Source organism: Adiantum capillus-veneris, chromosome 16, assembly GCF_014529385.1.
Source record: "Adiantum capillus-veneris isolate H3 chromosome 16, ASM1452938v2, whole genome shotgun sequence".
Lineage (NCBI taxonomy): Eukaryota > Viridiplantae > Streptophyta > Polypodiopsida > Polypodiales > Pteridaceae > Adiantum > Adiantum capillus-veneris.
The window spans coordinates 155,272,651-155,289,812 of NC_140946.1; the positions used below are offsets into that span (position 1 = coordinate 155,272,651).

The window sequence follows — 17,162 nt, forward strand, 5'->3', positions numbered from 1 at the left end:
CTTTTGCTTTTAACTCTCTTCGTTGCTCCGCCTTGCGTAAGCTCTCAATTTTCTTTTTCCTAGCCGTAATGATATATCGCTCAACCTCTTGCACTTCGACAAGGCTTCTACCATCAGGTAATATAATCTCAGAGGGAAATAGCTCTGAAGAGTCAGGGGGTGAAGTGAACGCAGTATTCACGTGCACATTCTCTAAGGGCATAGGGTCTACGTTGGTCATGAATGGAGAATTTACTTTCCCACCCCCCTCATTTACATCATTAGCTCCATGTTCGGAGCGAGTGGCTCTACTAAAGGTTTCCTTCAAGCGGCTAAGCACGCTCGGCCCGGACCGTGGGTCCATGGCATGCATGCCTTGGCTTGAGCTATCGAGATTAGGCATTGGAAAACCCTCCATGACATCATAGTCAGAGGAAGAGTCACTAGCCGCTATGTTTGGGTCTTGGTTTGTACTACCTTGGGTCCCCGCCGAGGGCCCGGAACCTAAGGTAGGTGGATATTGAGAACTCGCGTAAGTTGAAATTCTCTCTGGTTGCTCCATTTTTGGGATAAGGTCGCCGCGGCTTGCGCGTACCTACTTACAACTAATACACCTACTGTTACACACTAACACACTTCATTAACTCTAGCAGATCTACTTCCTATTTACTGGACTTTACATTACACAGAACTAACATTATGGATCTACAACCTTAATACTAACACCTTATCACAGAGAAAACACAGTACCTTTCAAAACCTCATTAACAAAGAAATACAGAGTAGCAAAACAAAATCCTTCTTCTCAACACACACACCTTCCTTCCCTACCTTTCCTACAATTGAAATTGCACCACAAAGAAGCACAGAGTGCCACTCAAGCTTAGTGTATGGCATTTTCCCGGCAACAACGCCAAAAATGTGCGCGTCTGTCACACGTGTCAATGCAAGGAACTTGCCGATACACTGTGTGCGAGCCACAAATGGCTCCAAGCACGCAACTAGCTTAAATAGCTAGTAAGCTCAAAGATGGCGATGGTGTGTCACTCACCGCTCTACGCTTGCTGTCATGGAGGATTCCTCGCCGCGAAGAAGAGGGAGACGTCGCTACGCTGCGCTCAACCACCTCGCCGCCGCAATGCTCGATCGCACTCTCTCTCTCTCTCTCTCTCTCTCACGCATACACACACACACAAGGAGATGATGAAGAAGAAGATGAAGATGGAGCAAGAGCACTCTTCAATTGCACAAATGAGAGAATGAGTGAATTTTAGGTTTAGTTGACTTTTATATGAGCTCGCCCCATTCACACTTGGGCGTCCATGCTTAGCCAACTAATTCCTTGAATGTTCCAGTTAGAGTGCGCCTCTCATTGGCGATCACTCTTACCCTTTTCCTATTGGACCGACAAGCTCGGTACCTTGACTCTACCAAATAAATAATACGGTGTCCGTCTTAGGTGATAGGAATGTGCGTGAGGGTTAACATAAGATTATTAATTTGAAGCTAGAAAGACTTATTGGTTTTATTGTTCGTAAGAACACACACACACACACACTCTCTCTCTTTCTCTCTCTCTCTCTCTCTCCCCCTTGCACGCACACACACACACACCCACACACACCCACCCACCCACCCACCCACACACCCACACAATGTCTCTCTCTCTCTCTCTCTCTCTCTCTCTCTCTTTGTGAAACAAAAAGTAGCTGTGGATTGTGTACAAGAGACCTTTAGGATGCTCGTTGAAGCTGATCCCCAGAGGACTCTCCCTCTCTCTTTGCAACAAAAAGTAGTTGTGTACTATGTACAAGAGACCTTTGGAATGCTCGTTGAATTCGATTGACGCACACACACATTCTCTGTCCTCTTCTCTTCTACCTCAAGTGTACGGATTCAAATTGCGTTTTGAGGACATAAGAGAGGGCTCGTTGCTCATGGCATGCGCTGGATGTGGGTAGGGTTGTGTTTGCAGGATTTCAATGGATTTTTCCAAAGATGCTTGTCTAGTGTCTACCTAACAATGCACGATAAGAGGGCTCCCCCATAAGCCCTCGACTGTCGAGGGCCTTCTACTTCGTTGAGGGTCTTTAGATGGAGAATGCGCACCTCATAGACGTGTAGATGAGCAGGTCGTTTTCACAAGCTCGGTGAGTTAGCAGGAGGTTGTTCACTACTCCTCATCGACTACAGCCTTTTAAAAGGCACATCGTCAATTTGGAGGGTGGTTGAAGCATCCCCTCTCGAAAATGCCTTAGTAATCTTTGAAGCAAAACGTGATTGAAATCTAGAGGGTGTGGTGTGCTGTCAAATGTTTTTGGGCCGATATGGGAACCTCCAATCGAGAGTGTGATGGCCTCCATTCGAGAGTGTGAAAGAGGGGCCAAGGTTTCTAGTTCTGTACAAATTACACGTGGAAACACTCCCCCCCCTCTCTCTCTCTCTCTCTCTCTCTCTCTCTCAAATTCTCTACTACGTCCCGCGTTTCCTGACTGCTGGTTATCAGAAAGCGAGATGAAGAAGGAGGCAGGATCCGAGGAGACCCGGGGCTACCACCAGCCGCCTCCGCCGCAGCAACAACAACAATATTACCACCCTCCTCAACCACAACAGGCAGGGGAGAGTGCTCCCCCGCATGGTGCAAACCAACCACCCCAACCATCTGCGCCTCCCTACTACGGAACCTTCCAGGGAAACCCTGGATATCCGCAGCCTGCTCAACCTGGTTACCCTTATCCACAACAGCAATATGGCTACCAAGCTGTTCCAGGTGCTTTTCTCCCTCATGCATACGAGTGCATGCTCGCAAGCTTGATCAATTGTAATGCTTATATGCTGCATTCTGCAACCGTGTTTGATGTCTCTTTAGTTTATTGATATTTTCAAGGTGTATTGCAACCCAAAATGCTCTGCTTTTGGAGTTCTACAAGTCTTTAATGTGCTTGGGCGCTCTTTGTCTCATGTCCTATACTGCTCATTTCCTTTGTCGCTTTGCCAAACATATCCTTTTCCATGCAGGGTATCCCATCATCGAGCGTCGGTCAGAAGCAGACCTTCCGAGGCTTCCTTGTTGTGGACTTGGCATCGGTTGGTGTTTGTAAGTGATGTTTTTTGCCCTGCCTTTGGTGGTAAGAAGTGACATTAGAAAACAAAACCTAAGAATCAATGAGGTTGAGAGAGGAGAAATAGAAATAGAAATGGCTATAGAAATAGTTTAAAAAAAATGTGTGCAAAAGCCTTACTTGCCTATGTGTCCATGTGTCATGGTTGAAATAAGAAAAACACACAGTGGCTTTAGAATCTAGTCCCAAGTCTCGAGCATCCCGACCCTTGCACACTATGGATGTATAGTAATGCTCAACTATGGGAAGATACTACCCCACCCCAGGGATAAGCGAGGCTTCAGGATGAAGCATGTTGGAATACATTGGGTTTGGAGTCAGCGCCTCTCGTTGAGATTGTTGAGAAGGGCATATGATGCCGCAGCTCCTTTCTATGCCATCTTGAATAACAAGTCTTGAGTTCAACTCTTCTCGTCAGATAGATCTTTAAAGTCTCTCGGGATATTTTCCTATGACATTAAAATTTTCTTCTTCTTCTTTTTCTTATTCTTCTTCTATGTGCTTGATATCTCTTTCCAGTGTTTTTGAGTCCAATGGCCTCTGTGTATAGGTCCGTGCTCTCTTTAGCACTCAACAAATTAGTTGTCTCTGCTAAACTCGTTTTCGATGTGGTTGCTCCAAATCTACACGGCCCTAATATTTTTGTATGGTGATATGTGTATATACAAAAGATCCATATGGAATGTATTTCAATTGGTGCATGAACTTTGGGTATCCAAGTCCCTTTTTGGCTGCATTTTGAGTCCTCTCTTGCCGTAGCCTTGTATGCGCTATGTGGGTACTATTTGTGGATTGTGTGCACACTGCATAGTTGATTCTATCAAGACTGAAGCTTTAGAGCCTAGAGCTCTAGATTCTAGCATCCATAGTGCTAGGCTCAAGCTCTAGTGCTTCAACCATCTCTACGTGTTTGTGACTCCTGCTACATAATGACAATTTCTGTCACAAAACGGGGAGTTGCGACGCTGTTCTTGGGATCCTGGCATGGCAATACAACAGCATATTGACATGGCAGGTATGGATACGGATAATGTGGTTGCGCGGGAGACGGTGCTTTTTGGTTTAGTAATGAAAGCAGTTGAATTTTTGGGATGCCAATTTTTGATAGCAGTTGCTTTTGAGGCCCAGTGTCTTTAAATATGGGCCTTAGGGAAGCTTCTGGTAATGAGTTGTAGACTGGACTCCTGTCTATTGTATCTATGAGATCAATCAATAAAGAAGCATTGCAAGGGGCGTCTTACTTAGGGCCACCACATCTCAGTTGAGAACTACGCTCCACCGTGTCTTTTCTATAGTTTTTTAGTTCTCTTTCTAGTTTCCGATCTTGCTGTTTTGGTTCAACGTGGTGTGTTGTTTGTTTCACCGCTATGTCTGTAATGGGATGGGCATCACGTGCCAAGGGAAAAGAACAGACGAGACAACTTTAAGCACTTCAAAACAAGAGAATGGTAAGAGATGCAGTTACATGAGACACGGAGTGGTGGAGTTCCACCCCAAGAGAGCACTAGCCCCAAACTACGATGCCCCTTTCGGTATTTCTTTGTATTGCTTCAGCTAAGTACAACAACGATACTGCTTGCTCTGCACTTCCACGTGAAACATGCCAGAGTGTGAGCTAAAAAGCAATTTATATCCTAAAAGCATCTGGTCTCCAAAAGCAAGCCAACGCAAAATCTGGGAATTCCGTACAATTTTGCCACGTCAGTAGCAGTCCGTATAGTGCCACGTCAGCATGTCAACGCGATTTACGAGATGCCCATACATGCCTACCACGTCATTAGCTAGATGCGAAATTGGTCCTTCTTTAACTCTAATGACATCGGACGGGGTCCCATAAGTTGGTAAAACTTTGATATGTTTAGCCCTTTCGATGAGGAACCGTAAGTTGGTAGGAACTTCTTCTTCTTTTTTTGCATCTAGGGTTTAGACATGAAACCGGCCCGTAGGGTGGTAGGCGTTGGCTTTCACCCGAAATTCTTTACTTTAGACACACACACACAGCACTTTGCAAAGAAAACCTGCGACGGGAGTTAACACTTGAATACACACACGGCTCGGAGCTAGAATGCCCCGAGCAGACACCGACAACCTGTAGGCCCCAAAATTGGCGCCCCTTTCAGTATTTCTTTATTCTTTAGGAGGGTAAATTACAAGGTAAGGTCTTGGGAATCCTTCACGTGTATCCACCTAGATACCATTTGCTTTGGCCAAATTTCGGCAGCATAACAGCCCCAAAACTTGCGCGAAACCAATTCCCCTGCTAGAACTCACTTGCACTGGCATATACCCTCTGATTCCTGTCCAAAAACAGTAAATTCAGCACGCTGTATTTACTGGTTTTTGCCCTGTTTTCAGCCCCAAACAGTCCCTTAACTGTCCTCTGCCAGTGGGGCACGATTCCCAATGGGCCTGGCGTCCGTATGGCTGAAAAACAGTGAAATTACAGCGCATACACAGCGCTGATTTTGCACCTGTACGGTGAAGTTATGACCCTCACCAGTGCCTGCTTTGGAGCAGCAGTTAGCTACCCCTGTTCCTGCTCAAAGAGGCTCTTGCCTCAGCACAAAAGCATGAACCCACACAACTGTACATCAGTCAAATGAGTAGCCCTCTTGTGGGGCATCACATAACTGCACGTAGGGGAGAGAGAGAGCAGTGTGTAGTGTGCAGGGCATCACTCCTAGCACCACACTGTACATGAGAGGGAAAGGAAGCACTCCATAGCTCTTAACCTGTGACAAGCTGAAATGAGGCCTCTCCCAGCATAAAATTCAGCGCCACTTCTTCTGCAAGAGGAAAGTGCATGAAAATTCGACACTTGGCGCATTTACAAGCATTTGCCCGTTTCGGGTTCACCGCTTAAAAATATCCTGACCGGTTGCCCAGTTGACTTCGCGGCAGAGTTATAAAATGTTCCCCTAGTCATACCGGAGGTAATGACGCGAACACATTTCACGGCCCAAAACAGCAGTTCCCTAAATTTTAGGAGATGCTTCCGTTGGGCTCCCACTGGTCTTCTGACCATCTATCCTCATTGGAGCCGCATCCAAAAGTGCAATGTGGCCCAACTGTCGGATACTTTTTGTTGGTAGTCCCACCTTGACTTTACGCCTTAATTGAGTTCACTTCCTAGTATCCACCAACTTGCTAAGTGCGACGGGGGGACCTATATGATCTTGCTCTGAGCCTAGACATCCTCTTACCATACGAATTCCAGTGCCGACCACTTCCCGTCTGCGGGTGAATCTACCGTTCACATTGGCCATACAATGTCCGACCGTTTGCTACTTCAAAAAGAGGGTCTTAAACAAATAAAATAAACCCCATTGGAAAGAAACCAACAACCAAGGTTAGCAGTTGCCACATCTCTGTGACATGGTTAATAACTGCCACGTCCTCGTGACATACCCCCCTCTTGAAATCGCAAACGTCCTCGATTGCATACCATAAATACACGCCATTGATGATCTTGTGCTATTAACACTCTTTTATCATCGCATGTATCCGCAAGAAAGGTCGTAACATACATAGATACAAATGACTTAATGAAGCCTTCATGCTTTTGCCATTTCCATCTATGGCACTGAACTCATATGTACATTTGATGTACTAGCTCTATCATTACCCCTCCTTTGCACACGTTGGGTTGGGGCATAAGTAGGCTGTAACCCAAAGGCTTCAAGGTAAAGCTGCAATACATTTGGTGACTCTGACAGTTCATGCTCTTCCATCCACTTTGCATCCATAGGCGGATAGTTCTTGAACTTCACCAAATAGCGTCTTGCAACTTGTCCTTTAACTTTTCTGTCCTTATGTGCCAAAACTTGCTCAGGTACCAGGATCTCATCAAGTTCCTCAACTTCTGGCTGATCCTCAACTGGCATATCGTCTGGCACATCACCCACGAAGGGTCTTAGAAGACTCACGTGAAACGCATTATGAATCTTCCACGCATCAGGCAGTTTCAGCCTGTAAGCCACATCGCTGATCTTGTCAAGCACTTGAAAAGGCCCATAGTAACGCATGCTGAGCTTAGGAAACAGCCGTTCCTTGCCCTTCATCTTCTTTAACCTTGCCTTTTCGAACCTTAGCAGAACCCAATCACCAGGTGATAACAACAATTCACGACGGTGACGATCAGCAGCCTTTTTCTGCTTTGCCTGAGTCTTCTCCAAGGTAACTTTAATTTTCTTATACATGTCATCCATGTTCTCAACATATCGGTCTGCCTCAAAGATCTTGTCCTTCGTATGCAAAATGGGAGGAACCTTTTTGCCGCCTTCAACAATCTCAAAAGGTGCTTTGCCAGTAGACGAATGCACCGTATTATTGTACGCATACTCAAGCATAGGCAAATACTGTTCCCACTTGCCCTTATTATCTGACACATAGCATTTCAGCAGATCTAAGAGAGTAGAATTAGCCTCTTCTGACTGTCCATCAGTTTGTGGATGAAACGAAGACGAGAACTTGAGCGTAGTACCCATGTTCTCAAACAATCCTCTCCAGAACAAACTGGTCATGCGAGGATCACGATCACTGATAATCGATTGTGGCATACCATGGTACTTAAACACATTGTACATGAACAAGCGTGCCATCTGATCAGATTTTATCTTCTTCCTGACAGGGATAAAATGGGCTTGCTTGCTGAACCTGCAGATAATGGTCCATATACCATCATTCCCTGTTGGCGTTCTTGGAAGATCAAAGATAAAGTCCATAGCAATGCTTTCCCATGGCTTATCCGGAATCGGCAGTGGTTGTAACAACCCTGGTGCCTTTTGCCTGTCAAACTTGACCTTTTGGCAAACTATGCATGCTCGCACAAAGGCATCCACATCTCTCCTCAAGGTAGGCCAATAGAAGAACGTCTCTACCGCTTTAACTGTCGCATCAATGCCACGATGCCCTGCATACGGTGGGACATGACTCTCTTCCATGACCTTATGTCGCAGTGGCCTAGTGACACAAAGTCTGCCATGCATCATCATAAAACCATCTCTGAGGAGGTAGTGCTCGTGATGTTGCCCCTCTTGTAACTGTTCAAAGATCCTTGCAAAATCTTCATCAGCAGTATACTGTTCCTTCATGTCATCTAACTCATGATGATAAGGAATTGACACAGCTGAAATTTGTGGCTTTCTTGATAACGCATCAGCCACAACATTCTTCTTGCCTTCCACATGCATAATCTGGAAGTGAAACATGGAAAGAATGTTTGCCCATCGCATATGCTTTTCGGATAACTTTGATTGTCAAGAAGTATCGCAAGGTCTGATGATCTGTTTGGACAACAAAATCAGCACCTAAGAGGTAGTGCTTGCAGCTAGAAAGCGCATGAATCACGGCCAAGAGCTCTTTCTCATAGACTTGCATAGTCCTCTCTGGCCCTTGCAAAATTCGGCTTTCATAAGCTACTACCCGTCCATCTTGCATTAGCACTGCTCCGATGCTACTGCCACACGCGTCACACTGGACCACAAATGACTTCCTGAGATCTGGCAAAACAATAACTGGATCTGAAGTCAACTTTTCCTTTAAGAGACTAAAAGCTGAAATCTCTTTTTGGGTCCATCTGAAAGTGACCTCTTTCTTTTGTAATGCGTGAAGAGGCGATGCTATCTCTGCAAAATTTCTGATAAACCTTCTATAGTACGAACACAATCCCAAGAAGCTTCTGAAATCGTGCACAGTCTTCAAGTCTGGCCATGTCTTGATAGCTTCGACCTTTGCGGGATCCATTCTAACACCATCCTTTGAGACTATGTGGCCCAGAAAGTGGATCTCTTCGAGGAAGAATTCACTTTTCTTAGGATTGACAAGTAACCTGTGACTGCGCAGCTCTTCGAACACAATTGTCAAGTGACGCCTATGCTCCTCTTCATTCTTCGAATACACAATCATGTCATCGAAGAATGTTCCAACAACCTGTTGATGCGAGCGGAAAATCCGGTCCATCATTCTGTTGAACGTGGCAGGAGCATTTGTTAGCCCAAACGGGATCACTAGAAACTCATAAAGACCAAACGTCGTTCTAAACGCAGTCTTGTGCTCATCCTCTGGGCTTATACGAATCTGATGGTACCCACTCTTAAGGTCTATCCTGCTGAAAATTGCAGCACCCTCTAAACGATCGAGAATATCATCAATGCGAGGAATAGGGAACCTATTCTTGATGGTATTCTTATTCAACGCACGGTAATCAATACACATGCGCCATGAGCCATCCTTCTTCTGCACTAGGAGCACTGGGGAGCAAAAGGGTGAAGAACTAGGCTGAATCAGCCCCTTCTCTAATAACTCCTCAACCTGGCCCATAATCTCTTTCTGCTGCGCCGCACTAACCCTGTAGGGAGGTCTATTTGGTGGGCTACACCCTGGCGCCAAATCTATCCGATGGTCCTCAGGTCTCTCTGGCGGCAATTGCGACGGTAATGAATCAGAAAAACAGTCACTAAACTTTTGCAAAAATGCTGACCTTTCTTTATCTAACACAGATAAATTTGACTGATCCTTATCTGAGACATCACGTGCAAAAATCAAGTACACAGAAAGACGATTCTTTATTAGAGAAGTGATAGCAGAAGTGGATACAATAGGGATTGACTCTCCTTTAAGCTTTACATCCAAGATGTGAGTTTTGCCCCTATGCTGTACAGTGATCTTTTTGTTGTAGGCATCCAAGACTCCATGCAGTCGGAACATCCACGGGATCCCCAACAAGGCGTCACAACCTTCCAGCGGCATGATGTAAAACTCTTCAGTGTCCACATACGACTGAATATGCAGACGCAGTTTTCCAATGATGGGAGTAACACACTCTGAGTGGCCAGGACATGCCAACCCTGCCTCTGCGGTGTACCCCATCTCTTCAGCTCTGATGCCCAGCTTCATAGCTAACTCTGGTGAGATAAAGTTGGCTTTGGCACCTGGATCAAAGAAGATGAGTGCCGTCTGATCCCTAACTTTACCCCATGCCCTGCATAACTCACTGGCATCTGTGCTGGGCCTGTCACCCACCATGTCTGGCACTAAACCTACCGTGGGTTTAGGCTTCTTGCCTTTCTGGTCTTCTTTATCCTCTGAGTCAGCTGGCCTTTTCCTTTGTGGACAATTGATAGAAATATGACCAGGCTGCTCGCATATAAAGCATTTGTTCTCAGCCATTAGGACCTTCTTTTCCTCGAGCGACTTGCGCACAAAAGGCTTCCTTTTCTGTTTCTTTGCTTGCGCTCCAGAAGTCCCAGCTGAATCCTTGTCTTTGGTGGCCTGTTCTGACCCCTGTGACGCATCAGGAGCCGTTTTCACAAAGGGCTTCTTCGCTGAATTTTTCTTTTGCTGCCCTCCTTTATCACTGCTCGGAAATCCACTGTCCTCTCCTTTCAACAGGGCAAGACCAGTGTTCGCAACTTCCATAAGCTGAGTAAGGGTAGCCTCTCTGTGTACAGTAATCGCGAAGCCCTGTAGGCAGCCCACAACAATACTTCTCTATCTGCTCTGTCAATGGCACAAATCTGTAGGAGGTCACTGAGAGTAATGCTTTACAAAACCTCCTATTGTACTCCAGCAAGCTCTTGCACGAAGCTCACATTGGCCATACAATGTCCGACCGTTTGCTACTTCAAAAAGAGGGTCTTAAACAAATAAAATAAACCCCATTGGAAAGAAACCAACAACCAAGGTTAGCAGTTGCCACATCTCTGTGACATGGTTAATAACTGCCACGTCCTCGTGACATAGACCCCTCAGCCGAGATCTGCAGGTTGGCTCAGGTCCTCAGTGGCTTGCCATGTCATTAGTATGTGACATCCCCCCTTCTTGAAAGGAGAGTAATCGTCTGCGATTATAGTATATGTGCAAACCATCTCTAGTTAGCTCAAACATTCGGAGGGACATTCATTTTTCTCATTCTAGATTGGAGCTCTTGATATTCTAGGCTAAGAAAATTAGCCATCACACCCAGACCACACTGATCTGTAATGAGCGTCTTGATGCACTTAAATTACATACCCAAGCAATCTCACCCAATTACGAATATTCAGTGGTTGACACATCACAATGCAACACAATTGCTGTAATAGGCTTGGACACTCCAAGCGAGAAATCAATAGCAACACACGAACAAAAACTTCAAAATCACTGAACTTTAAGAGAGAGAGAGAGAGAGAGAGAGAGAGAGAGAGAGAGAGAGAGAGAGAGAGAGAGAGAGAGAGAGAGAGAGAGAGTCAATACGACTCGGCATAGTTTTGTGCCCAGAGGTATTGGCCCCAAAGTCTGGCGCGCCTTTCAATATTTCTTTATCATTAGTCATTGCAAAGTACAACTCCCGAGGGACCTCTGTTCTCAGACTCTCGTCCAGATGCTCTTTCACCCAAAAGCTTCGGTCCCCAAAAGCTAGCGCCGGAGATTCCGAAAAGCAGCTAGCGTAATTTGCGAAAATCCTTACAGCCTGCCACGTGGCACATGCAGCACAAATCGCGGAAATTTCATATGGCCCTACCACGTCAGCATCCGTACGATTTGCCACGCCAGCATGTCAACTTTTAGGTTTCAAGCTTCTGTCTTTTAGGGTTTTGGGTCCCATAATCAGTGCTCCATAAGTTCTTCAAGTTAGCCCGTTGAGTTTCTCTTGTCCACTTGGGCCATTTCTCTACTGGATGGTCATGCCATGTCATCACTTTGTGACATATCCCCCTCTTGAAAGAATTGTAATCGACCTCGAGAACACTTGCAAAATCAGACATAAGCCATAAACTAGTTCAATAGACACAGACTCTAAGTACCGATGCACTAGACGACACAAATCCAACACTTGCACAAAGACGACAATCATTGAACATCAAATCACATTCATATCAAATCACATAGAATCCATTGAGATCTAGGACCATGATTTCTGGCAACATGTTTAGCAATCGCATCTAGTTCCACATTGGACCTCATTGATGTTGGATTAACTAATTCTTATTGCGATCATGTCCATAGAATCTCAAGACCAAAATGGTGCAGTCATTTTATCTTTCAAACCTGCACTCAACACAATCACATGAGTGAGCACACACGAATCAAATCCATTTTTGGAAATTCCCATGTCGAAGTACTTCTTTCATAAAGTCATCCAACAGAATACTGCCAGCCCATCAGTATCCCTGAAATCCAAAGGAAAATCAGTGACTATTTGTCACAAAGTGATGACGTGGCGGACAGCAGAAACCCTAATTTCTGCCAAAAACCCTAAAATTCCTGCAAACCCTAATTTCTGCCAAAAACCCTAATTTCCGGAAATCGCGGAGGCGGAATATTTTGAGCGACGCAAATCTCAGCTTTTCGCTTTGATTTGGGAGAAAGAAAGAGAAAAAGAGAACTTGCTTTCTAGTGACTCTCATTGAGAGAGAGAGAGAATCTGTTTTTGCTTTCAAGCTTTTGGGGCTCTGCTTTTGGGCATCCCTTGTAACCTTTAAATTAGTGGTGAGGGCCTCACTTCGCAGGGCATCTGGACGCAGAGTCTGAGAGTGAAACCCTAACCGCTCTCTTGTACTTTGATGATTGATTAATACAAAAAGAAATACCGAAAGGGACGCAGTCTTTGGGGCCAATATCTCTAGGCACGGAACTCCGCCGGGCCAGTGCAAATCTATTGTGATCTGTGAATTGTTTTGAAGTGGTTATTTGGTGCTGTCGCAGTTGATTCTTAACTTGGAGTGTCCAAGTATGTTACAGTGGTATCAGAGCACGGTCGATTTCTCTTCTACGGGAAATCCGATCCTCGAATTTTTTTTTCCGCAGCACCTATGGCTTCAGGCAATGATCAGTCGACTCTCTCTGCATCTGGAGATGCGGGCTTGGATCACAACGAAGATTCAGACAGAGAGTATGGCCCGCCTTGGCCTACTCAGGCGGAGCAAAGAGAGATGGAGCGTCGTCAATTGATTGGCGATGCAACAAAGATGATACTCAATTTTGCCAAGGACCTGAAGATGGCAAAATATGTGACCAGACCTCTTTGGAAGAGGTACAGACAGAGTGGCAGAGAACCACAACACCACTCCCGAACCCCGCTCTCAAGAAACCTTCTGCCTCCAAGAAAATATACGGAGAAGGAACTGGAGAACGTGGTTGATGCACGGATTGCTCAGCTTTTCGACGTGCAAAAGAAGGACAAAAAGCACGGCAAAAAGCAGAAGAAAGGCACTGACTTCCTCGGATATTTGGGTCGTCAGTCGACTTTTGACAAGGCAAAGAAATTGAAGAAGCGCGTCAAGTTTGAAGACCTACCTACTTCTTCTTCTTCTTCTTCTTCTTCTTCTAGTTCTTCTAGCTCTTGGATTCGAGCGAAGAAGACAGAAAAGGTAAAAAGCGAAGCAAGAAACAAAGCTTCGGAAAGGGCAAGAAAAAGGCAAAGAAGGCTACATCTCGCCCAGAGACTGACAGTTCTACTGAGGACTCGTCTACAGACAGCTCAGATTCCGATGACGGAAAGTTTTATGCGAACAAGAAGAATTTTTACAAAGCCAACCAATATGACTTTCTCGAAGATAAAAGCAAGAAAGTCCGAGAGTTTAAGGAAGGTGGCCACTCGATCAAGTTTGATACTTTTCAGGATACTCAGATGCTTCGAAGGCTTTGTCTTTTATACAGCAGTTTGACATCGCTTTCGTGGGAGGACGCTATTCAGAGCACTCCAAGATTCGGAGAGCTGCCTCTTACTTTAAGGGGAATGCTCGTACTTGGTGGTCCACGCTTCTATTAAGCAAGACTGTGCCAGATACATGGCTGAAATTCAAGAGGCTTTTTATTTCTTCTTGGTTGACTCAAGAGTTTGAGCGAGATATACGAGCTGCTTGGAACCATCTCCGGATGACCAAGAGCGATACAGTGAATTCTTATTGTGAAAGATTCTGGAGCTCTTTTCTACCCGCCTCTTCATTCAAGAAGATCTCGTTCAGAGAACAGATTGAGCGGTTTACCTTGGGTCTACCTACAGAGATCCGAGATCACTGCTTGGAACAGAAGTCAGCTTCTATTCAGGAGTTGATGAGTCATGCGAAGCGGGGCTTTGCCATTCACTCTGGCAGTTTGACCTACCCCATGGATAAGGCCATGACACAACGAGCCGAACAGACTTCTGGGAATGAAAGTAGAAAGAAAAAGAGCAACCCAGAGAAAAAGGATGCACAACCCAACTTACTCCTGAGAAGAGAGCTCGCTTCATCAGAGAGGGGAAGTGCTTTGGATGCGGGGAACATGGACATATCTCCGCGAAGTGCCCTAAAAAAGGCACAGAAAGAACAGAATGATAAAGACGACGACAAGCCTAAGAGTTTGAGAGCAGCTGAGGAATGTGGCAGAAAAGACAGATAGAAAAGCAGAACTGGTACCACATGGCGCGGGACTTGCACCGAATCAAATGAATGAAAGTACAAACTTTGCCGCTTTTTTGGGGCAAAGTGAAGGATCAGGAAGCTCTTTTGAAGGAGCCAAGGCCAACTTCTTTTCACTTGGAATTGGCGGCTCGATTTGGAACTACGCCCGACAGACTGACGCCACAGGCGGAGGTAGTTCGACTGGCACCCGGATGGGATGTTGCCATTACACCGAGCATTGGCAAACTTCGTTTGCAATGACAGGGGTGTTCAAGGCACGCGAGTGACGTTCTACTCGGGATCCCTTGGTACCACAAGAACTACGCCGTGGTTGACTACCAGGCCGAGAAAGCGACTTTGATAAATGAAGGGCTTAGAGATTGTACTTGATGAACTTCAGTTTCTTACTCATTCTTTTAAAAGAGAACTGAACGATGGATAAAGGTTGAATATGTTTTGACCTGATCAAAAGAACGCCAAGATTTTTCTCCACACTCATGCCGATTGCTTTTCAGAGGGCCTGAAGATCAAACCATTGATTTGATACCTAGAAGCACGCCACCGAATCGGCCACCTTACCGTGTGAGCCGAGTACAGAATGAAAAGATTATGAACCCAGTGAAAGACCTCTTGGAAAAGGGTCTTGTCCAACCTAGTACTTCACCGTATTGCTCTCCAGTGTTGTTGGTTTTGAAGAAAGACGGATCTTGGAGAATGTGCATCGATTATAGCACTCTCAACGAAATCACCATCAAGAACAGATTTCCGATTCCTAGGATCGATGATATACTCGACAGGTTACAGGGATCCTCGTGCTTTAGCAGGATTGACTTAAAGAGTGGATATCATCAGATTAGGATAGCGCCAGGAGATGCCTACAAGACAACTATTCGGACGACTTTTGGGTTATTTGAGTTTTTGGTGATGCCTTTTGGCTTTACCAATGCTCCTGCGACATTTAACCGGATGATGGACAGGATTTTTCGAGAGTACAGGCTTCTTTGACGACATCATTGTTTTCTCCAAGAATGAGGTAGAACACAGAGATCATCTGCTTCAAGTCTTTCAGGCATTACGAGATCACATGTTAGTGATTAATGCAAAGAAAAGTGAATTTTTCCTACCAGAGATACACTTTTTGGGACACATTGTGTCAGCAGCAGGAGTGCAAATGGACCCGGCCAAGATAGAGACTATCCGTGATTGGCCCGATTTGAGGAATGTCCATGAAGCTAGAAGCTTCTTGGGACTGTGTTCGTACTACAGGCGGTTCATACGAAAGTTTGCAGAGGTTGCTTCCCCTTTGCATACCTTGACACAGAAAGGAGTACCTTTTTCGTGGGGACCCACAGAGGTGACTGCCTTTCGGACATTGAAAGAGAAATTGACTACGTGACCTATTTTGACTTTGCCGGACTTGCAAAAGTCATTTGAAGTATATTGTGATGCTTGTGGTCATAGTCTGGGTGCGGTCTTGATGCAAGTAGGCCATGTCATAGCTTACGAGAGCCGTTTGTTCTCTAGGCCGGAGATGACAGCACAGATCTATGAGAAAGAGCTTTTGGCGGTTATCCATGCTCTTACTGAGTGGCGGCATTACCTACTCGGAGCGGATTTTACTGTCTTTACAGACCATCAGAGTTTGCGCTACTTCTTGCCACAGAAGCAGCTTTCGAAAAAGCAGATGCAGTGGGTGAACATCTTGTCACAGTTCCACTTCGAGATTGTCCATGTGCAGGGACAGAAGAATGTGGTGGCAGATGCTTTGTCTCGGAAACCGTTGGTTCTGGCTATTTCCGCGATACATCATAGGAGCTTCGAAGATATGGTCGATCAGTGTGCCACAGATACAAATTTTGCAGATATTTTCACACGGATACGGGATGGGGAGACAGTAGCTGGATACTCCCTTCGGGAAGGCTACTTGATGAAAAAGACTATGTTGTGCGTTACACAGCCGTTGAGGGAAAAGGTTATGACTGATTGCCACTGTCCACCTTTTACGGGTCACCGCGGCATTGCTACCACCATGAAAGGGGTAGAGAGATACTTCTTTGGGCCGAGACTCAAAAAGGATGTGGAAGAGTTTGTGCGCAGTTGCTCAGTATGCCAGAAGGTCAAGTTTGACAGGCGTAAGGCACAGGGATTGTTACAGCCTTTACCCATACCCACCCACCCCTGGGAAAGTATTGCAATGGATTTCATTTTTGATCTCCCGAGAACACAGAATGATCACGATGATTTTCCGATACATGGCACGTCTGAGATGATTGTCTCCGGCAGAGACCCCAGATTTATGAGTTTGTTTTGGAAGGCAATTTGGGAGAACATTGGCACGCAGTTGCAGTTCTCGTCATCGTTCCACTTGTAGACTGACGGGCAATTTGAGATTGCCAATTCAGTGATTTTAGATTTATTGAAGTCTTGTATCTCGGATCAGAAGACTCAATGGGAAAAGAACTTACCTTTGGTGGAATTTGCCTATAGTAACACGATACACTCTTCGACGGGGAAGACGCCATGTGAGATTGTTGAAAGTGCTGCGAAGGTTCCATCCTTCCTGAACACGAAAGATTAGATATTTGAAGCGGATGAATATTCGCGAGACTTGGATACGGCTTTTGCCAAGGTTCGCGAGACTTTGCAGGAGTCTCAAGAACGACAGAAAAAGGCAGCGGATCGCCATCGTCGCGAC

At 45.5% G+C, this 17,162-nt stretch overlaps 1 protein-coding gene across 1 annotated transcript in view; it reads left to right on the forward strand.

Annotated features, from left to right (window-relative positions):
- The first annotated feature begins 2,355 nt into the window (after window positions 1-2,355).
- Window positions 2,356-17,162, forward strand: part of LOC147440108 (large ribosomal subunit protein eL20z-like) — a 60,137-nt gene continuing 45,330 nt past the window's right edge. Inside the window, exons 1-2 of the mRNA XM_086483875.1 lie at window positions 2,356-2,749; window positions 2,998-3,076. Coding sequence (XP_086340001.1) covers window positions 2,494-2,749; window positions 2,998-3,076 — 335 coding nt within the window. The 5' untranslated portion in view covers window positions 2,356-2,493. The remainder of the gene's footprint in view (window positions 2,750-2,997; window positions 3,077-17,162) is intronic.